The following is a 27877-nucleotide window of genomic DNA, read 5'->3' as shown; positions in this document are numbered from 1 at the left end:
TAACTGGGTCTTTTTTCTGTGTATAATTTTGTACCACACATTGCTCGTTTGGAAAATACTGCTTCACTAATGTATATCTTCCCAATGTTGACATATTAAACTATATAATTTTTCTAAAGATCACATTTATTCATATTACTACTGATCTCATTAGAAACATTTTTTTTGAATTAGAAGCCTATATAGCTCATTATAATATATGTAAATTTTTCAAAATCCAAAAATTTACTCAAAAGCTTAAATATTTCATTATCATAAAAATGTCACATTATTTTCTTGAAGTCCTACTTTGCTTATTTTTGGAAAATGTCTCCTAAATACTAAAATCTGATCTATCATAATTTATATATCCATAATAATTTCAAGTAAAAATAGTGTCTCATGAAACTGATTTGGTGTTTCAAATTGAAATATCATCTGTCAATATATACAAATATCATGAACTCTTTCAAAAGAAAGTGGGAAAAGATGGCAAATAGGGCTTTATAATTCCAATCATGAATCAAGGTTAAGTTCATTTGTATATTTTGATGCAGTGTTTACTCATGACAAATCATTTAGGAGGTGCTAGAAACTGTTCTAAATATTATACATGTTATCTCATTTAATGCTTTAAAAAATTCATATGGATGGGGACAATAGTGGGATGAAGGTCAAGGGAGGGAGAGGCAGAGGATAGATGGAGGTGGGGGAAGGGAGAAATTGGGGGACATATGCAATAGTGTCAATATTAAACATATTTAATAAAAAAATTAAGAAACTAAACAAAACATAAAATCTTATTATTTAACATACACAGTGTTGTAACTGAGGCTCAAAAGATAGTGGTGTGCACAATGTCATCTAGCTTGTATTGCAGAACCAGAATTTAAGCCTATCTTTTGCTGAATCCAAAATCCAGAATCTTTTCACTCTCTTTGCTACTCTTCCCAAAGATCCAATTTCACCCCCACCCACCCACCTCCACCCTTTATCCCTTGCCAATCTTTTGCTGAACCTTAGCTATCCAAGTATCCTGGATTATTTATTAGGTTCAGTAGATTAGGTCCTGGCCCTCTAGGAATTGTATATTTCAGAAATATACCAACATCAAAGCTGCTCATTTCTTGTCTAGCAACAAGCCTCTTTTATTTTCTTGATGTATACAATAGTGATGAAGCATGTAAATGACAGCTTATTCAAATACCACAATGTGAAATATGTTTGCCTTGTCAAAATTCTGTTTTCTATCTTTATAGCATTTAGAGTTTTCATTTTGGTTTCCATGCTGTCATGACTTCCAATGCCCAGACATCTCTACAGATTGATTGCAATGAATTTCATAAAATTGGGTATATTCACAGTTGGTTTTCCCATGATTTATGCAACTTGAATGAATATGATTTAATAGAGATTTCATTCTTGGGTGCCGAAGTGAGTCTGCCCTTGAAGGAAAGTAGAGTTGACGAACAATGATGAGTAACATTTACTTTCTTACTGATGGTTATTATCCTGACAGATATTATCTCCATTGCTTTGAAAATAGCCTTAACCTCTTTTCAGTGTCACAGAAGGATGATATATTTATGTTTAAATATACTAATAATCCCAATTCTATATAATTACCTTCATTGTTTTAGTCAGTCTTATAATAGTACTCATTTAATTTGCTATATTTAAAAATAAACTAAAATAACTATGTATCATTTTAAAATTATATTTTAATATAGTCTTAATAGGATATTTATTTAATAAACAGTATTTGCTGAATATTTATTATGATTACCACTTAATAGGCACAAGACTCTGTAATCAGAGTTTCAGGATGTGTTAAAAGTGGTAAGACTTACTATTTGTCCTTTAAAAGTTTATTTTTTAAGATTAGTAAACTATACTGAAGTATGATGGAGATCTGTCATTTTTGTTACAACTTTATTGAAATAGAATATGTTTCTCCCAATATTTACCTAGTAATCTTTCAATTACCTGAAGGAACATTGGTTCATGGAGTAGTGACACTTATTGATGTCAGAAACATCCAAACCTGTAGAGAATTTTTGAGTTTATTTGAGCCAAACTGAGGACAGTTTCCAGGATGTAAAATCTCAAGGGATTTTGAAAATGCTCCAGAAAATGGCAGTATTACTACTTATTTTGCATATCAGAATCAAAGGAAAAGACATAGGGGGGGTTACAGTAAATCATTAGTGATTGATTAGGCAGGTAGGAGAAAGCGAAGTGGAGAAACCTCTGAGGCTGGATAAAAAGTAAAATGAATAGGCGTACTTTTCACATTGGTGGGTATAGAATAGTTAACAGTTAACATTTACAGCACATACAGGGGGTATCTGAGAGAACAAGGTAACAATGAGGGTTTCTGTGCTCTTGTGTTGTGATGGGTGATTGTGCCCTGAGGGGTTTAGAAAAAGGATTGTTCACACATCCCAAGTGTATGTTATGGTAGATGCAAAAAGGCCATAGACAGGCTCAGTTAAGGTAAAGATTGACCTTTCTTGAGGAAGACACTGGCCAGGGACAGGACTACCGCCATGACTTGCTTTTAGTTAGGAAGTTTTAATTTCAGACCATGCAGGCCTCCCCTGAGTTGGATAGGTTTAATATCTGGTCCCTTTTTGGTCCACATTCTTTAAGTCCCAACTCCCTGTAAATTTTGGTACCATCCAAACTTATGTCATTGCATTAGACAGCCAAACAGATGAAATAGAACACTTGCCATGTTTCACTGATCGGACTAAATGTCCTTGTGTAAGTCTGTTTTGAGATTTAGTTTAGATAAATTAAAGTGACTTAATAAAAAAAGTGACTTTTTACAACTACTCTTGAAAAACAGAGATACAGAGAGTCTCAAAAGCCAGATACTATTAACAGTAAGTGTAGCCTCTTGTGTAGGACTGGCACATTCTGTAAATCCATGCCTGGACAACCTGTATTTTATTCAGTCATATTTCTTCTTTCTAAAATATATTTTGTATTGTTTTGTTTTTTGGTTAATCCTCATCCAAGGATATTTTACTTTTGATTTTTAGAGAGAGTGGAAGAGAGAGGGAAAGTCAGAGAGAAACATTGATGTGAGAGAAACACACCGATCTGTTGCCTCCTGCACAAGTCCTGACCAGGACCTGGCCCCGGGAAGAGCCTGCAACCAAGATACGTGCCCCTGACCGGAATCGAACCCAGGACCAATCGGTCCACAGGATGATGCTCTATCCACTGAGCCAAACCATCTAGGGCTCTAAGATATATTTTTAATATTTTATCATGAGATACTACTATTTTTCCTTGCAATTCTGATATGCACTCAATATCAACCAGTGATGAAATTATGTCCTATACAAATATAAGGGTGAAACATACAGAGGTACCAGTGGACACTTTTTTTCTTGGCTTAGGTAGTCACAGATATGTTGACAATTTATTTTATTTTTGTGTGTCCTGGTTTTAATCAGGCTTATTTTGCTACTTATATAAAATGAGTTGAAAGAAATATCAAATAAATTAAAGTGTTTATTGAGTTTTATGCTTGGGACTTAGCTGGAGGTCACCAAGCCCATCAGCATGCCTTTCATAACTTGCAAAGCACACAGCTATGTACCATGTTGTCTTAATCACAGAGAGGGGGTATTAAGATCTCTTTCAGATAATCTACTTCTGTGCTAGTTTTTTTAAAAAATGAAATATACAATAAGCAGTTTTTTCTCTTTCTTGTTCAGATGGTTCCAAAATGTTAAAATTTGGGCGATTATATTTTTGAAATATTTACTTTGCTTTCCCTCTGCTTTATTTTTTCAAGAGCATGCAGATATCTTTCCCGCAACCTTATACCACTTGACTTAATTATTTTACCCTGATACTGTGCTTCCTACCATTCAACATTTATATTGCTTGTTGGGAAGCATCTAATTTTGGGAGCCTATCTATTCCTTCTAAACAGCAGTGTAGTATAGTTGAAATCTGACCTATTTAATCTGGGACATTTTACATTTTATTACATTATCTAACTTTCATTTTCATTATCTTTAAAATTGTAATAGTTAGATGAGTGGTTTTTTTTATGTGATGACCATGCACAATATTTTCAGTCCCTGTAGTACAATGTCAATATAAAACATACAGTTAGGATGTTATTTTAGAAGATAAGAAGTAGTTGATATAACTTGGCAATGGGCATTTGTGGTTGGCTGACAGGGAAGGGAGAGAATGCTGCCTTTCCCTCCTAATCTTTTGATTTCTTGCTATTCTTTGATTCCATTTTACCATGCATTTTAGTCTTAATCTTTCCAAAGCATAATTAAGAGGTAAAAATATAGTTCATGCTATAGAGGCTTTAAATTCACTACATACGCATAGTACATAGCTCACAATTTTACTACTTTAGACATCAACTCATATAGCAACCTTAAGGAAACTTTTGCCTTTTTAGTGTATGAGAAATATCAACCCATACAGTTTGTGTATGTGTGTGTGTGTGTCTGTGTGTGTATTATTGTATACACGCATAAGAAAATCTCAGTGGAGATCAGTGAATGTGCTATTGTTTTATCTGTGTAATGCTAGTATGTTTCTTTAGATGTGTTATTTTTCTAGTTATTTATGGAATAATCTTGGCATTCTCCTGGTACTAGGAATACAATATGCATCGCTCCCTTCATTCTAACATCAGTGTTGCACTGTGGCTCATCCAGGAGCAGGTGTTGAACATTGATATAGAAAGAATTTTCTGTTCCTGTCTACCAAAGCCCAAATCCTCCCATTTCCAGTATCACCTGGCCAACAGAATGCTAATGCCAAACTTCCTTCCAAATTCAAGTCTCCGGCGTGACTTCATTATGCTGCCTGCCAAAATCCTGGCTCATGGACACTCTGGTTTTAAAACTTAAGACAGAGTAAATTTTTTGTAAAATGAATACCTTGTGATTTTAGATGACACACTTCTAATTTTGCAGCTTTCTCTGAGATTAGTAATTTGAGATTACATTGTATTTAATTACTTAATAACATTTCTCTCTGAATATAGCAAAACTGCCTAATTAGAACAGAACTGTTGTTCACCATAAAGTCCCAAAGTATTTACTGTGGAGAAAATTTGTCAGAAAACTGGAAATTCTTAATAAAATCTAGGCATTTTAACATTCTAAGTTATTTGAAATAACTAATGAATAGAATTTCGTGACCAAACCCTTTGTAATAATGAGCCCTTTTTTAAATGACTGTTGATTTATTTAAAAACAATTTAGATGCTAAGGTTGCATAATTTCAGAACATAGAACTTTTTATTTTTTGCTGGGGTGTGGTGGAGCATTAAAATTGATATAAACGATTTGATAATTTAAAATACTGTTTTAAAGGCAGCAAAATTAAAAGGTAATCTTAGGAAGACTGGACTTGAACAGGTATTTATTTACTTATTATTTGGAATGTTAGGCAATTTTACTAAGAATAAATGTTTCCTCTATCATTTTGAGAGGCTAGTATTTTTATAATCATTTGTATATCAAACTTGAACATCTTTTAGAGTACATTTTTAGACTGTTAAAATTAATACCTTCAAATTACTAAAAAGGTGTTCTCATATTCCCTTAAATTTAGTCAAACCACCATAATATACATGATTTATATAATATCTCTCAGGTAGAGATACTGTGAAAAATGATATCAGATCAATGCATTTTGAACAAATTTCTGTATTACAAGTCTAGGGAGATGCAAGCACTTGGTTCATTATTCTTAGTTGCTTTTTCAGAGTTTTCCTTCTTGGATTTAGTGGCATTAAAATCAGTACTTACAAAGAAATCATGTCTTACACATGAGTTAGGTGCTCAAGATAGTGTATTTCTTTTCTGGTATTATTATTATTATTATTATTATTATTATTATTATTATTTTAAGTTTACCTGGTATTATTTTTAAATAAATATTCTGAAAAAAAGGAAGATGCTAGATGCATGATAGTAAATCTCCTTGAAAACACCACTATCCCTGGATGACAAGTTAGTAAAGAAATCTACAAGGGAACCAAAACTTAGAGAAGTGCTGTGGCAAGTGATGGAATCAGAGACCCACAACTCTGAGGATTAATAGCAGGTGGCACAGGGAGCAGTCAAAGAGCTGTGACTAAGAGAAGAAATAATGCAATTCTTATGGCATTGAATCATTGAATCAGCATTCATAGTTCTTCCATAAAAAGAACATGAGTATAAACAACTTTTAGTTTAAGAATAATTTCTATCTTTCAAAAATTGTAATCCTATTCAAGTTCCTTCAGAGAACAGATCAAGAGATGGAACACTCTATTTCATTTTATGAGGTTTGTATAACTTCAGACCAAATTAGACGGAAATGATGCCTGAAAAGCATTGCATACCAACTTTTCTTATAAAAATAGACATGAAAACAGCAAACAAAGTGTTGGCAACATAAATTACATAATAGATAAAATCATAATGCATTCTACTAACCAGAAATAATCTTAGGAACACAAGTCTGAGTGAATGTGAAATAAGTCGATTAATATAATCCATCATATTAAAGAAAAGGATAATGTGATTATCTGATTAAATGCATTAGAATTTCAGATAAAATTCAATACTCATTCATCATAAAAATTCTTATCAAAATAAGAATGAGAGGGACATCTTTAACCTGATATTTAAAATACAATGTGGATGCCCTCCATTATGCCCTATTAAATAATCTGAAACCTGGAAGACTCTCAGAAACCCAATACTGGATAAAAAAACACCCCAAACAGGTCACAAAGAATACATAGATTAATTATAACCACCATGCTACAAGTTGCTAAGAGAGTAGACCTTAAAGTTTTCACCACAAAAAAGAAATGATAGTTATATGATGTGTTGGAGATGTTCACGAACACTACGGTGGTAATCATTTTGCAGCATATAAGTGTATCAAGTCAACATGCTGTACACCTTAAAGGTACATGATGTTACATGTCAAATATATATCAATAAAGCTGAAAAAAAATACAATATAAACCCTGAAAGTGGCTTTTCTTTTTTGGGACCCAAGTGCCTGATTTAACCTTTGATTGCTGAGTCATCCATTTTAAAGAGGCATCTGCTTTAAAGAAGGCAATCTACACAAATAAAAGAGAAACATGGTAATTGGCGTACACTACCCTTCCCATTGGCTAATCCCCCTGTCACTCACAGAGTAGGGCCGAGATATGCAAATTAACTGGCAGCCAAGATGGCGGCCGGCAGCCAGGCAGCTGATGCGAACAGGGAGGCTTGCTTGCTTCAATGACGGAGAACTCCAACGTTCCCTGCCTGACTTGTCGGCCTCTCAGCTACAACTCTAAGCAACTATGTAGCGAATATAGAAGCTAAAAAAAACCCAGAAACCTGCTTTACTCAGCGGGGCTTCAGCCAGCCGGACCGCAACATTGTATCAAATACAGACAGTAAACAAAGGCCAGAAACCTGTTTTCAGCAGCCGAGGCCTCAGAGCTAAAGCTGACTCAGAATAAAAATAAAAAAATAAATAAAAAAAGGAGCGGTTGGGAGCTTCAGTCCCAGCCTGAAAACAGCCCTCAGCCCCTCAGCCAGACTGGCCAGGCACCCCAGTGGGGACCCCAACCCTGAAGGGTGTGTGACCAGATGCAAACAGCCATCATCCCCTCACCCAGGCTGGCCAGGCACATCAGTGGGGACCCCCACCCTGATCCAGGACACCCTTCAGGGCAAACCAGCCAGCCCCACCCATGCACCAGGCCTCTATCCTATATAGTAAAAGGGTAATATGCCTCCCTGCACCGGGATCAGCATGACAGGGGGCAGCGCCCAAACCCCCTTATCGCCCTGCGGCTCTGTGTGTGACAGGGGGCAGGGCCCCAACCCCCCCCACCCCCCCACGGGCCCTGCTCTGTGTGTGACGGGGTAGAGCCATAACCTCCCCATCGGCCCTGCCCTGAGTGTGACAGTGGCGGCACCCCAACCCCCTGATCGGCCCTGCTCTGTGGGTGATAGAGGGCGGCGCCCCAACCCCCCCCCCCACAGGCCCTGCTCTGTGTGTGATGGGGTAGAGTCATAACCTCCCCATCTGCCCTGCCCTGAGTGTGACAGTGGCGGCACCCCAACCCCCTGATCGGCCCTGCTCTGTGGGTGATAGAGGGCGGCGCCCCAACCCCCCCGCCCCCACAGGCCCTGCTCTGTGTGTGATGGGGTAGAGTCATAACCTCCCCATCTGCCCTGCCCTGAGTGTGAGAGTGGCGGCGCCCCAACCTCCTGATCGGCCCTGCTCTGTGGGTGATAGAGGGCGGCGCCCCAAACCCCTGATCCGCCCTGCCCTGAGTGTGACAGGGGGCGTTGCTCCAACTCCCCTATCGGCCCTACTCTGTGAGTGACAGGGGGTAGCTCCTCAACCCCCTGATCGGCCCTGCTCTGTGCATGACAGGGGGGAGCTCCCCAACCCCCTGATTGACCCTGCTCTGTGCATGACAGGGTACGGAGCCCCAACCCCCCTGATGGGCCCTGCTCTGTGCGTGACAGGGGGTGGCGCCGCAATCTCCCCATCGACCCTGCCTTGAGTGTGCCCCAACCCCCCAATCGGCCCTACCCTGAGCGTGACTGAGGGTGGCATCGCAACCTCCCAATCTGCCCTGCTCTGTGCATGACAGGGGAAGGCGCCCCAACTCCCCAATCGGCCCTGCTTTGAGCCTGACCAGGGCCTGCACCTAGGGATTGGGCCTGCCCTCTGCCACCCGGGAGCAGGCCTAAGCCAGCAGGTCGTTATCTCCTGAGGGGTCCCAGACTGCGAGAGGGCACAGGCCGGGCTGAGGGACCCCCTCCCCCCCGAGTGCACAAATTTTTGTGCACTGGGCCTCTAGTCTCTAATAAAAACACATCACCAGCCACACACTGGATAAAGAGCCAGGCAGCCTCCCCATTGGGCCTCCTTTGTTTTAGATACCTTGGTTAACTTTGATGACTGACCACTTGGGCTACTTGTTTTATCCCTTCCTGTACTTTCCATTCTTGCTGTTAAATTTTAAATTCAGCAATAAAGAGTGAGCCAGTAAAACCTGAGGTGCCCACCCTCAACCCCAATAAAAGCAGAACCTCAAGCCTGTTCATGTCTCTCTCTCTCTCTCTCTCTCTCTCTCTCATCTTCTCTAGCTCTTCTCCCCATGACTTCACCATGTGTCCCCCTATTACATCTTATATACTTTAGGGCCTGTAAGTGATAAACATGTTTCCTTCAAAGTGTCCCCATTGTTATGGCTGAAGGCTGTCTTGCAATCATAGTAAGTACCAAAAGAGTTGGTCCAGCCCTAACATTGGTTTGGAAAGGAGAGATGTCAGTGGGAAACTCTCGGGGCTCAGGTGAGTGCCCCCAGGCATTTCTAACAGATGACATTGCTATCATAGACTGAGACCTTCACATCTATAAAAATAAAAGTATAATATGCTAATTAGACCAGCCGTCATCCTGGACGTCCTTCTGGACCAAGTCACGGTGGGTGGGGGCAGAGACAGAGCACCCCCCAAGCCACCATGGTGGGTGGGGACCGAGGCAGAGGCAGAGGCAGAGTCCTGGGTCCTGAGTGCCGAAGGGAAGCCAGTGACTGCAGCCGGGGGAAGGAAGGCCCACTCTTGCACAAATTTTGTGCATCAGGCCTCTAGTATAATATAAGATATCAATTATATTAAGGTACAAACTCACTAAGTGAAGTAATGAATTGTTAAGGACATATACATACATGTACATTAAATCTACTTAAAAGGGGAGAGTGAGACCAGGTACCAAGAGGGATCCCCTAGGCTACAACATACCCTTTAAAGGAAAAAAGGCCGGATTTCTCCAGGAGCCTTTGCTACCAACAACCCCAGCAGTCCTGACCAGTACTGTGTGTACCCACAGCCTTTGCCACTGAGAAACCTAACAATCTTATAACAGACAAAATAGATTCATGTCAAAAACTGTTAAGAGACAAAAAGGGTTATTGTATACTTACCAAGGGGTCAATTCATCAAGAGATTATAATGATTGTAAATATATATATACACCCAACATTGAAGTCTCTGTATTAGGCAAACATTAACAGATCTGAAGGCAGAAACAGATATCAATGCAGTAACAGTATGTGATTTCAGTACCCCACTTTAAACAATGGATCTATCATCCAGACAGAAAATCAATGAGGGAATATTGGATGTGAACTACACTTTGGCCAAATGGACCTAAGAGACATATACAGGACATTCTGCCTAAGCACAGCAAGCACATTTTTCTCTGGCACACATGGAACACCTCCAGGATAGAGCAGGTGTTAGGTCACAAAGTAAGTCTTTACAAATTTAAGAATTTTTAAATTATATCAAACATCTTTTCTGACTGCAGTGTTTTGAAACTAGAAACTAATAGCCAAAAGACAGCTAGAAAACAATATGTAGAAATTAAAGTGCTGAACATCCAATATGTCATGAAAAAAATCATAAGGAAAATGAAAAGAAATACCTTGAGAAAAACAAAAAAAAAATGTAAACAGAACATATCAAAACTTATGAGATACAGCAAAAATAGTTTTAAGAAGAAGTTTATAAAAAATGTAGGAAAAAATAACTCAAATAAGAACCCTAACTGTACACTTCAAGGAACTAGAAAAAGAAGGGTAAAGTAAACCCAAAGTTAGCAAAAGTGAGGAAATAAATATCAGAGCAGAAATAAATAAAATAGACTAGAAAAACAATAGAAAAGATCAATGAAACTCAGAGCTTTTTTTTTTTTTAAAAAAAGATAAAATTGGCAAATCTTTAGATAGATGATGAAGAAAACAAAAACAAAAACAGAAGACTCAACATCAGAAATAAAGCAAGACATTACAACAAACACCACAAAAGTAAAAAGGAATGTAAGAGACTGCTATGTACAATTATGCCTACAAATTGGACAACCTAAAAGAAATGGGTACATTTTGAAAAACATGCAACCTACCACGGGTGAATCTGAAGAGACCTACAGCTAGAAAGAAGACTGCGTCAATAATAAAAAAAAAAAAAATTGCCAACAAAGAAAACCCAGGGCCCGATTGTTTTTACTGGTGAATTCCACCAAACATTTCTTCTCAAACTTTAAAAAAAATGAAAATAGTTTTATGAGACCTGCAACACCCTGATACCAAAGTCAGATAAGAATACTACAAGAAAGGGCCCTAGCCAGTTTGGGCTTGGTGGATAGAGCATGGGCCTACAGACTGAAGGGTCCCTGGTTCAATTCCAGTCAAGAGTACATACCTCAGTTGCAGGCTCCTTCTGGACCCAGGCCCTGGTCAGGGTGTGTGCAGGAGGGAACCCATATTGTGTTTCTCTCACATCAATATTTCTCTCTGTCTTTCCCTCTTTCTTCCACTCTCTCTAAAAATCCATGGTAAAATATCCTCCAGTGAAGATTTAAAAAAAAGAAAGGAAAATTAGAGTCCAGTATCTCTGATGAACATTGATGTAATCCTTCTCAATGAAATATTAAACAGAATTCAACATCATGTTAAAAAGGATCAATTATTATTTATCCCTGGTATACAAGGATGGTTAAAATATGCAAATCAATAAATGTTATACAACACATGAACACAATAAAGTGTAAACATCATCTCAGTAGATGAAGAAATATATATAGAATAAGTATTAATAATAAATGATATATCTTAAAAGCCAACAGCTCACATCATACTTAACAGCAAAGAGCTAAAAGCTTTTCCTCTAAGATCAAGAACAAGACATGGGATGCCCACTCTCTCTACACTTCCATTAACCTATTACTAGAAGTTCTAGCCAGAGGAATTAGTCAAGAAAGAGAAATAAAAGTGATCCATATCGGCTAGGAAGAAGGAAAATTTTTCAGTTTGCACATGACTGATCTTATATACAGAATACCATAAAGCTTCAATTTTAAAAAATATTAGAACTTTTAAATGAATTTAGTAAAGTTGCAAGATATAAAACCAACATAAAAATTAGTTGAGTTTCTATACACAGCTAACTATATTGATTTTTTTAAAAAAAATAGAATCCCATTTACAATGACATTAAAATAATAAAATTCTTAGAGATAAATTTAACCAAGGAAGTGGAAGACTTGTACACTTTTACCTTTCAGATACCCTAAAATGGTCTTAGGGATCGAGGGCTCCAGAGAACACACTTTGAGAACTACTATTCTAAATCAATGGTTCTTACCTTACCTTTTGTTTTTATAGTAAAAACAAACAATGTAATATTAATAAATTGATTAAAAAACTATAGTGATAATAATAGCTGTCACCTATCTAAAGCATCTAAGGTGGCAAGTGTACACTTTTATAACATTATTTTGTATAACCTGTACTGAGAAACAGTGAGAGATGTATTCTTGTACTCATTTTATAAATGAGGAAATTAATGAATCTGAAAATGTCGGACTAGTTTTCCAATTTAAAAAAGAAAAGAAAAGAAAACTGTAAACATTGATAGAAAAAATTTAAATATATATATATACCAGCAAATAAATAATATATCCTGCTTTGAATTAGAAGAATTAATATTGTTAAAATATTCATGTTATACAAAGTAATCTATAGATTCAACGGAATCCTTATAAGACTTCAAAACACATTTTTTATAGATACAGAACAAACAATCCTAAACTTTGTAAGAAACCACAAAGATCCTGAATAACCAATGCCATCATGAAATAAAAAAAAAAAGTTGAGAGCATCACACGTTTTGATTTCAAACTATATTAAAAGGCTATAGTAATAAAACATTTTGGTATTGACATAAAAACAGAATAATGATCTGTTTGATTTAAAGTTATCAATGAAACCAATCCAATGAGTGGTGAAACAGAATCAATGAAACAAAATAGAGGGCCCAGTAATAAGCCCATGCATATACGGTCTATCCCTTTTGACAAAGGTACCAAGAACACATAATTGTGGGAAAAACTGGATATCTACATGCAAAAGAATGGAATTGGACTCCTATTTTACACTGTTCAGAGAAAACCTCAAGATGAATTATAGACCTAAATATAAGACCTGAAACTGAAATACTTCTAAAAGAAAACAAAACAAAAGGGAATACTTCTTGACATTGGTCTTGCAATAGTTTTTTGGATATGACAACCAAAGCATATGGAACAAAACAACAATTACAATGGAGAAGATATTTACACACCATATATTTGACAAGGGCTTCAATATCTAAAATATATAAGGAACTCATACAATTCAATAGCAAAAAGACCAAAAATAGCCCAATTTAAAAATGGACAAAGACCTGAAGAGACATTTCTCCAATGAAGATGTACAAATGACCAACAGATACATGAAAGATGCTCAGTCTCATGAATCATCAGGGAATACAAAGCACAACTATGAGCTATCACCTCACATGGGTTACCAATTAAACAAGATATAGCAAAAGCCAGCAAGGATGTGAAGGAAAGGTAACATTTTCAAACTGTTGGTGGGGATGTAAACTGGTATAGCCTTTATGGAAAACAGTATGGAGTTTCCTCAATTAAAGAAACCACACAGAACTACCATATGATTTAGCAATACCACTTTTGGGTATATATCCAAAATGAATGAAATTGATACATAGAAGAGATACCATATTGTTGTATACATAATATCTATAATAATAAAAGTGTAATATACTAATTAGACTGAATAGCTGAATGACCTTCTGGACATCCTTCTGGATGACCTTCCAGACAAAGCAGGGGCTGCAAGGGCTGAGGCAAGCCGTCGCGGCTGCGAGGGCCAAGTCCCTTGCACGAATTCCATGCATCGGGCCTCTAGTATTAACTTTATACTATGTTATCTTTATACTGGGAATTACTAGCCAAAGTATGAAATCAAACTAAGTGTTTATAGTCTAAGTAGAGGCCTGGTGCACAAAATTCATGCACTCAGGGGTGTGGGATCCCTGGCCCAGCCTGCACCCTCTCACAGTCTGGGAACTCTCAGGCAATGTCAGACTGACAGCTTAGGCCTGCTCCCAGCAGGAAGTGAGCCTAAGCTGGCATTGGACATTCTTAGCACTGCTGCGGAGGTGGGAGAGGCTCCCACCACCACCCCTGCACTGGCCAGTCATGAGCCCAGCTTCTGGCTGAGTGGTGTTCCCCCTGTGGGAGTTCACAGACCACCAGGGAGCAGCCCCTGCATGAGTGTCTGCCTCCTGGTGGTCAGTGTGCGTCATAGAGACCGGTCATTCCGCCATTGGGTCAATTTACTTATTAGCCTTTTATTATATAAGATGAATGGATAAAGAAAAGTGGGGTATAAAACATGGAATATTTTTATTCAGTTTTAGTGAAGAGCATGCCATTTGCAACAATATAAATGAATTTTGAGGGCACTATGATAAGTGCATTGATTCATTAAGCCAGACCAATAAACACAGGTCCTGCATAATATCACGTATATGTGGAATCTAAAAAAAAAAAAAAAGAAAAAAAAAGAAAAGAAAAAAGTTAAACTCATAGAAACAGAGTAGAATCCTAGTTGCCAAGGATTGGGGGCTATAGGAAATGGAGTGATGTTGGTCAGAGGGTACAAATCTTCAGTTATAAGATGAATATCTTCTGAAGATCTAATGTACAGCATGGTGACTGTAGTTAATATACTGTGCTGTATACTTAAATTTTGCTGAGAGATTAGATATTATGTGTCCTCACACACACAACACACACACAAACATACACACAAAAGTAACTATGTGAGCTGATGGATGTGTTAATTTGATTGTGATAATCATTTTATAATATACATGTATATCAGGTTATTGTGTTGTATACTTTAAATATATACAATTTCATTTGTCTATTAACACCTCCAAATCCTCACCCTCCTCCCCTCCCCCCCAAAAACAAAAACAGAATAGAATACAGACCACTAGTCTTATTCAGAATAAAAATAAAAACAATAGAATTTTTTAATCACCTCTTCCATAAAGTTTACATGGTACTGATGATTGATCAAACTAGATATTTTTTAAAAAAGAATAGAAATAGCATTTAATAATATAAAAAACAGCAGGGGCATTGTATATTATTACATCTTCCTTTTAAGCTGTGTTAATAGACCTACTTTTTGTCTCCAGCAATGCCTTCCTTTACTATTGTATGCATTTTTTTTTCATTGTGTGTACTTTTATTCCATTTTTGGAAGTATTTCATTTTGGTTTTCTTGAATAAACAGGGTCCAAAAAGTAATAACTATGGATGAGAAAAAAATTATGTATGGGCAAAAATAACAACGATTATCAAATATTCACTTAGGTAATAGTTTGGATAGCAAAAAAATTCTCATAAGAGGATATATATATATTTTTTTTTTGGGGGGGGGGAATGGTGATCTTGTGAATTCCATCATAAAACAAAACAAAACTTTATTGGATTATAATCTTTTAATTTCCTTGTCAGATTCTGTTCTAGGTTCTACACATATTTTTAACAGATTCTTTTCTAGGATATCATAAGCAAAAATATGTAGTATCACTATGGATTATGGGATATGTATAGAAGTAAATATATATAGACTTCAGCATGCACTCACAAAAAAATTTCACATTGCTTTGAGAAGCTGTGGTTGGTTTTACCATGATATACTGATTTTATTGTATATCATTGTGGTCATAGCATCATGCAATTTGGCATATAATTTGTATCAGAACGGGTTCTGTCTCTATTATTTGCAATAGCAACAGCTATATATTAATCACATAGTTTTATCTATATATAAAAGCCTAATATGCAAATTGTCCCCACGAGAATTCGACCGGGAGACTGATTGCTCGCTATGACGTGCGCTGACCACCACGGGGTGGCACAGAACAAAAAAGGCCCCAGCCAGAAGCCAGAAGGAAGGCCCTGGCCGGCAGCTGGAAGGCCCCTATTGGCCCCATTGCCAGCCAGGCCTAGGGACCCTACCCATGCAGGGATTTCATGCACTGAGCCTCTAGTATGAAATAATAGTAACAGTAATACAGAACTGTCTCAACCAGTATGACTCCTAGTTTTTGAACTGAGTTTTAAATGGATTGTGTCCATAGAAGGATCAGAACAAATAAAAGAACTGATTGGAATTAATCACTCTGTTCTGTTCAGTCCCACAGTGCTTTGTTAATTCTTAAGAACTTAATTCATTCTGTTTTGATTTAGTGTGATTTCTGCGCAAGCTCATCACCTCTACCTAACCGGGAGTTTCTTGTGTAGTGGCCCATCTCATTCATCTTTCATATCCACAGCTATTAATAATTGTCCATATATGAAACAGTCACAACTAAAAAGAATAAAGATTTTCTTATCTTTTTATAATGTGCTTTTTAAATTTCTTTCAGAAATTTGATACCACTGTACAAAAGCGAAGATGACACAGAAATTTCAAAGACGATTAAGGCTCAGTGGACTTCTCTGGGCCTAGATGATGTGCAGTTTGTAAATTACTCTGTGCTGCTGAGTCTGCCAGGCCCTTCTCCCAGCTCTGTGACGCTGAGCAGCAGTGGCCAATGCTTTCATGTTAATGGCCAGCCTTGCGATGGAGAAGCCAGAACACACCGCAGCCAAGATCTACTCTCCTCATATGCAGCCTATTCTGCCAAAGGAACTCTCGAGGTAATATGACCATTTGTCTCTGTCAGTTACGGTGAAATAGGATTAGAAAACAGCAGCTTTCATCTAAAGTGAACTAACTGGCAAGATGCAACATACAAAAGTAACTGTTAAAAGTCCTCAGTGTGGAGATGCCAGGGAAGGAAAAGGAAGATTTGGATTGCCTGGCTCTTGACTTGTCGTATTTGGAAAGTGAAAACACGTTAGAAGAATTTAATTCAAAAGTGTTGAACATGTGACTGAGTCATTCACATTTCCCTAGTACACAGAGTACATGTTCATTTCATTCTTTTTTTTGAAAGGCAGATTTTAATAGATTGCTATGGACAGAAGGAATAGAGGTGAGGGCAGTGGAAAATTGATGTGATTATTCACACTTTTAAGATTTGAAATACAGTACTGCCACTTTCTTAATGGAAAACACCTTAGCTAGAAGGCCAGCTGTGGGTTATTGCTTTGTTATTTTCTGGGTTAGTTTTTGTTGTTTTTTGGTGTTGTGTTTTTTTGGCATTGAGGTTAAGTGCATGGCTTCTAGAGCCACATGGACTGGTTTCAATCTCAGCTCTCGGGCTGTTTCTTCAACTCTGTAATGTGGCTAATCATATTTCCAATATCATAAGGTTGTTTTGAGAATCAAATTGACTAATATATGTAAATCTTGGAGGACAGAGCCTAGGCCAGCCGTATGCAAACTACGGCCCGTGGGCCGGATCCGGCCCGTTTGAAATGAGTATACCTAAAAAAAAAAAAAAAAAGACCGTACCCTTTTATGTAATGATGTTTACTTTGAATTTATATTAGTTCACACAAACACTCCATCCATGCTTTTGTTCCGGCCCTCCGGTCCAGTTTAAGAATCCATTGTGGCCCTCGAGTCAAAAAGTTTGCCCACCCCTGGCCTAGGCTGTAGTAAAGACAATTTGCCAGTTAGATACAATATATAACTGGTCACTAGTTTTCTTAAATAACAAGTGGTCTGTTTCCTTGTAAAAATATGACTTAATGAGTACATTTAGTCTTTTATAAAACTGTAGATTGCTTTACTTAATACAAATGAAATAATGTTATGTTTCTGATTGTTGTTCATTATTGCCAGATTTTTAAGAATCTAACTTCTGATTAGCTCTGATTAATATATGAAATATTTAACCCGGATGGTATTGCTCAGTGGTTGAGCATCGACCTATGAATCAGGAGGTCTCTGTTCGATTCCCAACGGGGCACGTGTTTGGGTTGCAGGCTACATCCCCAGTAGGGGGCGTGCAGGAGGCAGCTGATCAATAATTATTTCTCATCATTAATGTTTCTATCGCTCCTCTCCCTCCCTCTTTCTGATATCAATTAAAAACATATTTAAATATCTATTCAATAAAGGATCTAATAAGGTATTTATATGGATTTTTAAAGCTCTAGTTGTATTATGATTTTCAAAAGCAAAGCAATTTGTAGGTGACTGTTTTACATGCATATGGAGTACTTGCATATTTTATGTACATGTTTTAGACAGATGTATTATTGATACTCACATATTCTAATTAATAGAACACTAGTAATTTTTCTGCATCCCTTCAGACCATTTCCTAATTCAAATCAAGCTTGAGAGGTTGCTGCTGCTGATTCAGGCATACCTAATTTTTTATTTTGAGTACATTGTGTTTGCATGAATTTCTATCAGGCAGAGCCATTAACAAGTTCCTAAATTATTCTAATTTGACTGCCAGCAAAGCTCCCCACTACTTTGCTTTTGACAAGGTTATTTGTAGAAGAGGAGTGCCCCTTTTCTTTGAAGAGCTGTCATGTCCATTCATCATGTGACTGTTTGGGATAAGCTTCCAATTTTTGCTTTTTGGTAACAGTCTAAACAGCATTTGTGATATCTGAGATCTACTTGGAAAACCGGCACAGTGCCAGCATGATGGATGGTGTACTTTGCAACTTCTTTGTAATTCATCGTGCACTGGAAAGGTGACATTGTTTACCCCATCATAATGACAGGTGGGTTAGTGAAAGGGTTCTAAGGAGAGTTGTCCTGTCAGATGCAAAATACATATTAAAATGGATACATACATAATTTAGCATGAGTGAGGTTAGCTTCGGGGAATAAACAGTAATTTATATTTTTATTAAAAGGCAAATACCCACTATAATATCATCATGTTGTTAAAGACATTGGTAGTGAGTGTTGGCAATGTCTAGTCAGTTTTACAAATAGAATATATGACTTCATGTAATGCCTGTGCAATTATGTCTTGTGTCCTTTGTGAAACCCACACAGATGCAGAAAGCAAAGGGAACAATTAATATTTAATATGGGTTGGTCAGGTTGGGACAGCCATGTTTTTAGTTTTGAACAGGGGATTTGTTTTTATTCCAATACATTTTATGGGTTTTAGAGTGTTCTTTCTATTAAGTATTCCTTTGTGTCTGAAAGACAAACCCAATAATGCAATTTTGTGTAGAAATTTATTTTCACCAACTCATTTACTGTGCTTAAAATATTGATATCAACACATTTATCACTGCCCCATTCCTCAGAGAACCCAGGCTAGCACCCTTCCTGATCAGGTGCACAACTGTGGGTTAGCCACTTCAATTCTGTAAGCGTTTATTTTTTTATTTTTATAAGAGGAAACATACTAGTATCCCAAGTGGTTGTGGGAAAGAAATTATAAAAATCACGTAAAGTGCCTGGCACTTGGAAAGCACTCTATAAATGTTATTATTATTATGTGGAATAAAGTAGACACATTCAAATGGGATAAATTAGGAAAATATCAGAACTATCTACCATAAGATTTGGAAGCACAAACTTTTTACCCTGCTGTCTGACTATAATGGTCCTGTATTCTGTATGTATATATATATATATATATATATATATATATATATATATATATATATATGGCTAAGTGACCATCTGACTGGCCAACCAGCCGGTAGGTATTATGCACACTGACCACCAGGGGCAGACAATCAATGCAGGAGCTTCTGAGCAGCAGTGACTTGGCAATGGCAGTTCTTGGGTGATGCACCTGGAACCAGAGAGGAGAGAGCCCAATTCCAGGGTGTGTCACCCAAGAACCATCCTCTTGCAATCCGGGACCCCTGAGGGGATGTCTGAGAGCCAGTTTCAGCCCGATCCCCACAGTCCAGGCTGGGGAACCCCACCTCCCAGAGGGACCCTGCTCACTCCAAAAACCACCTTTGAGCCATGGCTCCACCCCGGGTGCAGCGGCTGCGGGGGGACATCGGGAGGTTGACTCCAAGGCCTGTCAGGCCTGTTTCCCCCAGTTCCGCCCCATTGGCCACCTTCTAATTAATTTCCTTTCAATGTGCACTAATGTGAGTTAATAATAGACTATATATAAGTCCCTGATTATATTTTTAATTAAAAACTAAAAATCAAATAAACTAGGAATAAAGTATTTGTTTTTAATTTTTACATTATTATTTTTAAATCCTCACCTGAGGATATTTTTTCCATTGAACTTTTTTAGAGTAGAGAGGAGGGAGGTGGGTTGAGAGAATAGAGATAGAGATAGATAGAGATGAGAGAGAGAGAGAGAGAGAGAGAGAGAGAGAGAGAGAGAGAGAGAGAAAGAGAGAGAGAGAGAAACATCCATGTAAAAGAGACACATGACACATTGACTGGTTGCCTCCAGCATCAACCAGGGCCAGGGATGGAGCCTGCAACTGAGATACCTGCCCTTGACTTGGAACCAAACCCAAGACCCTTTGGTCTGTGGGCTGACACTCTATCCGCTGAGCCAATCCATCCAGGGCAGAAGTATTTCATTTTTGAATGCAGAATTACAAATTCTGTCAAGTTGGTCCTGAAGAGCAGTGTTATCTTTGTTATGTGAAACATCAAGACATAGTTTAACATATGAAATCTTAACACCATCAAATAATTTGTTAAAATGTCTTAAAATATAAAAATATAACCACTGCATGGAATCTTTGAATAACTTGCAAGTCAGATGTCTATTTTCGCATGGCTAGGAAAACATTGTCTTCCTGTTTTATTTTTAATATTCTTAAACAAAAACAGACTTATCAGTGTTATGACAAAAGGCAAAGCTATATGCATTTGGCTCTGAAGGATTCCTGTTATAGATAAAAATTTCAGAAGCTAAAGGAGTGGAATAGAATTGTATGAGTATGAAGATTAAGCTACTTTCTCACCAACAGAAAATGTAAGCTAGGAGCTGCTTTTCAATGTTGAAAATGATTTTGCTTTTTTTTTTTTGGTCTTTCTTTTCTTCTCTTGGGATCTATCTTTTGATCAACAATAAAAAATTGTGAGATAAATAGCTGTGACCACAATTGTATAAAAGTTATTAATTTTAAAAAATTACATATAATACCTTTGCCTAAATCCCATGTATTCCTGATATCATGAGCTTTGTACACTGAATTAACAAAATAATTTCATAACTTCTGCTAATTTGAGGATAATAACCATGGGACTAGTTACCACATATTATATATATATTTTTTTCCAGTATTTAAAATTTAGACAGAAACATTTACAAATAAAGAAGTGATCTATCACAACATATTGTCATAATTAAATATTTGTGAGAAAGTTTACATCTTTTATGTGGGAAAGAGGACAAAAACATATAAAATTAAAACAAATATGGACATTTTAGTGAGAAAGTGTTTTACTAGAGACTTCTAATTTGACTAAAGTTACCTGTAAAGTTTCTGAATCTCCATAATTAAGTGTAATTTGACAGAAAAGTCTAGGTCAGCCTTTTTATTTTTACTTTTGATATGATTTAAAGCATACTACTTATAAAACTAAGTGGTAATGTAACTTTTCCAGCAGATTTAATTTATATTTTAATTTCCATAAAATGCTAGCATTTAAATATGTAGTTTGCATGTAAGATTTACCTCCCTTCAGAACTAGAGAGATCTGTGCAAAAGTTGATCCTTAGGTTTATGCACTATTTTGATACATAAGATAAATTATTTTAAAAGGCAGAATTCTGTCATATTACTTTCACTGTCTCCGGGAAGAATTCTCTTGAATGAATTAGCAACTCCTTCAATATCCTTGCCTTAATAAGTTTAATGTCATTTATTAAATAAAGTTTCCTATGATTATTAATGTTTTCCTATATATTTTAATTTGATATGGAAAGAGTAACTGACTAATATAGCACTTAGCCAGCTGGGTCTCCCTAATAGAGCAGGAAGCCATCAACATTCAGCAAATACATGCTGAGCGCCTTTTGGATGCCAATCACGGGGGACAAAGTGGTTAAAAAGAAAGCTTTGGACATTGCTTATATGTAGTTGGAAAGACTGTAGTATGGAAGAAACTGGAAGTCAGGTAAACAATTATAAAACTCCATGGCTTGATACTGCTAACTTAAAACATGAGTAAGTTATTTAAACATCCTAAACTTTAGTTTCCTCATCTAAAAAATGGACAGATATGGCTACTGGATATGAATGTTCTAAAGATATACTGGAATGATTGATTCCATTATACAATCTCTATAGAAAATGGGTAGCAAAGAGGACATAAACAGTTTAGTATTATATTCTTTTTCTTTTATATCATGTCATAAATCTGGTCTAGTTTAATCATTCTCATAATACACATTTGCACATGTGCATTGACATACACATTCACATTCATAACTTCTGCTAATTTGAGGAGAATAATCATGGGACTAGTTGCCACATATTTTATATATTTACATGTACACTTTTTCCAATATTTAAAATTTAGACAGAAGCATTTACAAATAAAGAAGTGATCTATCACAACATATTGTTCATAATTAAATATTTGTAAGAAAGGTGACATTTTTTATGTGGGAAAGAGAACAAAAGCATATAAAATAAAAGTTTTAATGCAAAGATAGTTGAATTAAAACAAATATGGACTTTTTTTCACAGACTCAAAGGCTTTCTAGTCCATTTCCAATTCTCTAACAGCTGGGCTTTCCTGTGATCTTCCTCTTGCCTTTATCTCCTTCTGCAGTTGCTCACTTCTTACCCTCCTCGATTACTTCACTCTTTACACATTGTCAAGCCTAAGAAAAATCTTCAACCCATAGTCAAATCCATAACTATTTCAGTTTTTTTAAATAAATTTTTATTTATTTTAGAGAAGGGAGAGGGAGAGAGAGAGAAAGAAACATTGCACAAGACTTGTAGGCCAATTACAGCAAGGCTACAGTTTTAGGTGGGTTGGACAGCACCAAGAACAATGCCATTGGGTAGAAAGCGAGATTGCACTCAGATTCCACTTCAAATTTCATACAACTTTCATCCAAAGTCATAGAGACAACTGAAAAAATCAATGATTGTGCCCTGGCGGTGTGGCTCAGTTGGTTGGGCATCGTCCCAGGCACCACAAAGTTGCTGGTTTGATTCCTGGTCAGGGCACTTGGATTGCTGGTTGGATCCCCAGTAAGGGGGGGTGCAGGATGCAGTTCATCTATATTACACTCTTACATCGATGTTTCTCTCTTTTCCATTTCTCTCTCTCTCTAAAAATCATTAAACTATTATTTTTAAAAAAATCAATAATTGAATAGTGAGTGGCAGGAAATTGCCTTCTGTTTTTTTGTTGTTTATTTCCGGAAAGGGGAAGTTCAATGGTCAGATAGAGTTTACCTTCTAGACCAGCAGTTTTCAACCTGTGGGTCTCGACCCCTTTGGGGGTCCAACGACCCTTTCACAGGGGTCGCCTAAGACCATCGGAAAACACATATATAATTGCATATTGTTTTTGTGATTAATCACTCTGCTTTAATTATGTTCAATTTGTAACAATGAAATTGGGGGTCACCACAACATGAGGAACTGTATTAAAGGGTCGTGGCATTAGGAAGGTTGAGAATCACTGTTCTAGACAAATATAATGGAAGATAAAGAATTTCCTCAAATTACCATCATATCAGATACAGGGGTGGGCAAAAGTAGTTCCATAGTTGTTACAAATAAATAATATAATAATTAATAATAATTAAATAAAAAAACGTGTTTCATAGCCTCACAACTGTAAACCTACTTTTGCCAACCCATGCATATACTTTTCTGAGATACTTCTATCTCCTGGAACATTTTGCAGAAATTACCCGATGACCTTCCTTCTTTGTCCTCAAGCACCTGGAACTGGTCCATCAGCTCTCTTCCTAGACTTTCAAGACAATGACCCTATTTCCCCATTGCTCTCCAATCTCACTCAGGGAGATGATTGAGTTCTTTCAGAATGTTTAGTTCCGGAGCAATTTACCAGAGCTGCTGTTGTTATTATTTTTTTAAGAGTTTTATTCTTGGTTTACTATAGCAAAATAGAGTAAATAGGTTAAACATGGGAATGGCGGTAAATTTACAGACACTCTCATCATCACTTGTTGTTGGTGAAAATGTAAATGGAATAGGATTAATCACTTTTACACTAATTTATTTCATCCATTCTCACTTTGAGAAAGAATAATCTAGATCCAGTTTCTATATACTTCTTTTGTTTCTAGGATTTATAGAACAAATGAGGCTAAATCTTCTTTTTAGTCTACAAACCTTCTTATTGCATTTTTGGTAAAAACTGACTAACTAACCAACATACTATTACCTCTCTCAGCTGTACATCTCAACTGTTCCTTCTAACTGTTGAGTACCACCTGACAGTTGTTCCTTACTTCATTGATACATTCCTGAAAATCCATCCTTATCTAATGCCCACCCCCTATAAGAAAAACAATAACTTCCTCTTTCAAAATTCAGAAGTCATGTTTTCCACCTTAACATATTTGATGTCTTTGTTTCATTTGCAGAGGTCTTTATTCTCTCAGAGTTTGTACTTACCTCTGCCGAAAGGTTCACCTAGGTCAGTTCATGGCTTCTCATCATTTAGGTGTGATTTCTTTAGCAATGTCTTCCCTGACTTTCTTATCAAAATGATTCCCCATCCCTCTAAACTACTCTGTCCATATTTTCTTTAGGGCATAGCATAACTGGAATCTTCTGAACTGTCACTATCTTTATTGACTTTTTTATTGTTGATGTCTCATCAAGAGAAAGTAAACAGTATAAAGCCAGTTTTTGTAACTCATTTTCCTCCATACCTTCAGAAACTAAAATACAACCTGACCCATGTGGTTGGAAAATAACAAACTTTTCTCTTTAATACCCTCTCTTTCTTGGACTACCATAATTTTTGTTTTCTCCCGTTTATTTTCCTACTTCTATACATATATTTTATGATTTCCTTTTTAAGATATATAGTTTTAACTTTTAAAATGACTGTTTAATATAAGTGGGTAGAAGGGAAAGATATTCTGGCTGATTTTTATTTTGAATATGTTGGCCAAATAATGCAAATGAGTATCTAAATATTCTGTAAGGGCCTATTTGTTAAATCTGGGGCCACTTAAAATTATTTTTTCTTACTGATAATTTGTGTTTTCTAACTTACATGATTTTGTCTATTGACTTCGGAGACAATAGACTTAAAATATGGAAATGCAATCCTGACAGAACTGTGCTTCACTTTGGATAAATTTCTATATTACACTTTTAAGTTAATTTTATTATCTTTTAAATGGATGTGTGCATGTTATATTATTTTTAAAAAATGCAAATATCTTAAATAATTACTGAATGTCAAGATATTGTATTTAGTATATCATTTTAGCAAATATTTTTCAAGTGTTTATTAAAGGAAAAAAAGTGATAAGTATGACAAGTCACCCCTTTATCTGATTGCTTAAACCAAACATAGCAAAATGTATCATGTTTCTCATCCTTATTGTTGAATTCAGTTGTCATATACTAGTTTCCCATACTAGCTGATGTCCCTTCTGATTGCTTAAGAGTCCATTTTAACTGATAGTACTTGTGCTGCTTCAGTTATTAAATAATTTAAATAATTAAATATTAGTTATTCAAATGAACAATTATTTAATATTAAACTATTATATATTTTATATAGCACACTCCTTATGCCAATCTCTATTTAATTGACTTTGATTAGCTAGAATAATGTTTAGAGAAGCAGTTTGATTCATGGAAGAACTATGATTGATTAGTGATGTCTGCCATGGGGGCGGGGAAGGAAGCAGCAATCGTTTTTTATGATTCAATGCATTGTGGTTTTCCTAATAATGTCCATGATGAAAAGCACTTGCATGAACTTGAAAATGAAGTACTAATAAAATTCTAACAATCTCTGAATATTGAACTCTTCGTAAGTACTAAATACTCATGCTATTTAGAAAGGAGAAAGGTAAACATCAGAAATAATTTTGAATTTTCACATTTTTAATAAGCCTAAGCACTTTAATTTAAAGATTATTCAAAAGGTAAATTATATGAGATAGTAGTAAATTTCTAAAATAAAACTTATATTGAGATGAATGGTACTTCTGATAATGTATTTTGTCAGTAGGAGAACTGCTTGAGTTTACCATTTCTAATTTTGAGGAGAAAATTACTGTTTTAGTCAAAGCAGGCTTTTCAAACATTCTGTACATTCAGAATCTCTCTTAGAGAGGAGCTAGGAGGATTCAGAGTGATTGATTTGGTTGAAAATGTCAAATCTGAAAATTTCCAAAGCATATATCATTTCCTAAGCATGAATAAATTTTGCTACTTCAAGGTAGAAGAGAAAACGTGGCACTGGATTATTCCTCAGTGTGGAGCCCAGGCCACCCCACAGGTGGATGTCCCCAGAGACACTTCTCTGACCTGATTATTTTCTATGATTGTTCTTAGCTGATCACAGGAAATAATTTATTCATTTCTGTCTTCTATTACTTCTGCTTAGGGTGCTTCTCCATTTTTATATAGAACCATAGAAATGTTATAGGTGTGGTGTTTCCTGTGTCCCCACCTGTTCCTGGTAGAAGTGGGGCTCTTGGGATGCCACAAGAATAATAATTTCCTAAGCCTCCCCCCACCACCACCACCACACACACAGGAGGATGAAGTATGGTGGAAAGTTTTATTGATGATGTAATAGTAAGGGTTCATCTCCCTCTGTCTTGCCATGGAAAAAAAGTACCCTTTTGTCTTCAGCAGAGCTAGGATTATAACCACTCTCAAGAGTTTCTGCTCTATATTAAAGTCTAGTCACGTCCAGTGTCTGGCCAGGTGAGCTTGTGTTCCCAGCAGCAGCCCATTGCGTGTGGCATCTGCATAGCCAAGGACCATGCAGCTTCTAGGGCCACTTGGCAGGCTAGTGTGGGTCAAGGAGCAAGGGAGAAACAGGAGCACAAGAGGAACAAGAGAGAGAGAACTCCTTTGGGAATCTTAACTGGGAGCTTAACCAATGAATCCTTCTGGATTTCCTGTGCTTTCATTGACTCCACGCCTTAGCCAATTGTCTTTGTTCCCCAGGCTAGACTACATCACCCCACTTTACTGTACCTGTGTCCATCTCCCCACTTGTTCGGCCCCTTCCCCCAGTGATCTGCAGAGAATGGATCTGTGCTTCTCTGTGGGGAGTGTGAAACTGCAGCTTCCTGGTGAAGCTGCCCAGAGGACTGTGCTTATAATGTCTGGCCTCCCCTTTCCTCACTTCCTATTTTAATATTAACTAGCTAGTTACAATGGTAATAGGAGCACTGACATAGTAGAATCACTTTTTAATATTTTTATTTTTAGTCATGTTTATTTAATTGTCTGATTTATGATTCCTTCTATTTTACCATAGGTAGAAGATAATTTTATTTTATTTTATTTTATTTTTTAGATACATTTTTTAAAATTATTATTTCAGGGAGGAAGGGAGAGGGAGAGAGAGATGGAAACATCAATAAGAGAGAATCATTGACTGGCTGCCTCCTACTGGGGATTGAGCCCGCAACCCAGGCATGTACCCTTAACTGGAATCGAACCCAGGACCTTTCAGTCCACAGGCCAACGCTCTATCCACTGAGCCAAACCGGCTAGGGCAATATTTTAATGTTTAATATTTGTTCTAAAGTGTACCAATCTTCTTCTCTGTTGTCATCTCAATACGTGTTGCGTTGTTGTTGTTTTTTTGACAAGTATAAAATATTTGAATTTTTGTCTGAATTGTTTCTGTTGTTTTATTTGTTCTCAGTTTGAAATTTAACATATTATTTAAAAAAATTTAAAGTGGAAATTTTTTCATATTTTTCTTTGGTAAAAATAAGACAAACATTTAAAACAAAACAGAACTAGTTCCATTTTACTCTGTCTCTCTCAGTACTCTCTCCTATCTGTCAATGAAGTCCACAATAGAACAATGGGTGCACATGGAGTA

General features: G+C 36.7%; 1 protein-coding gene across 3 annotated transcripts in view; it reads left to right on the top strand.

Moving 5' to 3' along the window:
• Nucleotides 1–27877, top strand: part of NAALADL2 (N-acetylated alpha-linked acidic dipeptidase like 2) — a 935329-nt gene that overhangs the window by 402963 nt on the left and 504489 nt on the right. For all 3 annotated transcript variants that reach the window (XM_036349786.1, XM_036349785.1, XM_036349787.1), the window contains exon 3: nucleotides 16347–16620. In XM_036349786.1, coding sequence (XP_036205679.1) covers nucleotides 16347–16620 — 274 coding nt within the window. The remainder of the gene's footprint in view (nucleotides 1–16346; nucleotides 16621–27877) is intronic.

This window comes from Myotis myotis, unplaced genomic scaffold (genome assembly GCF_014108235.1).
Source record: "Myotis myotis isolate mMyoMyo1 unplaced genomic scaffold, mMyoMyo1.p scaffold_m19_p_2, whole genome shotgun sequence".
Lineage (NCBI taxonomy): Eukaryota > Metazoa > Chordata > Mammalia > Chiroptera > Vespertilionidae > Myotis > Myotis myotis.
The sequence above is the reverse complement of the archived record's forward strand: the minus strand, read 5'-3'. Positions and strand labels throughout refer to the sequence as shown.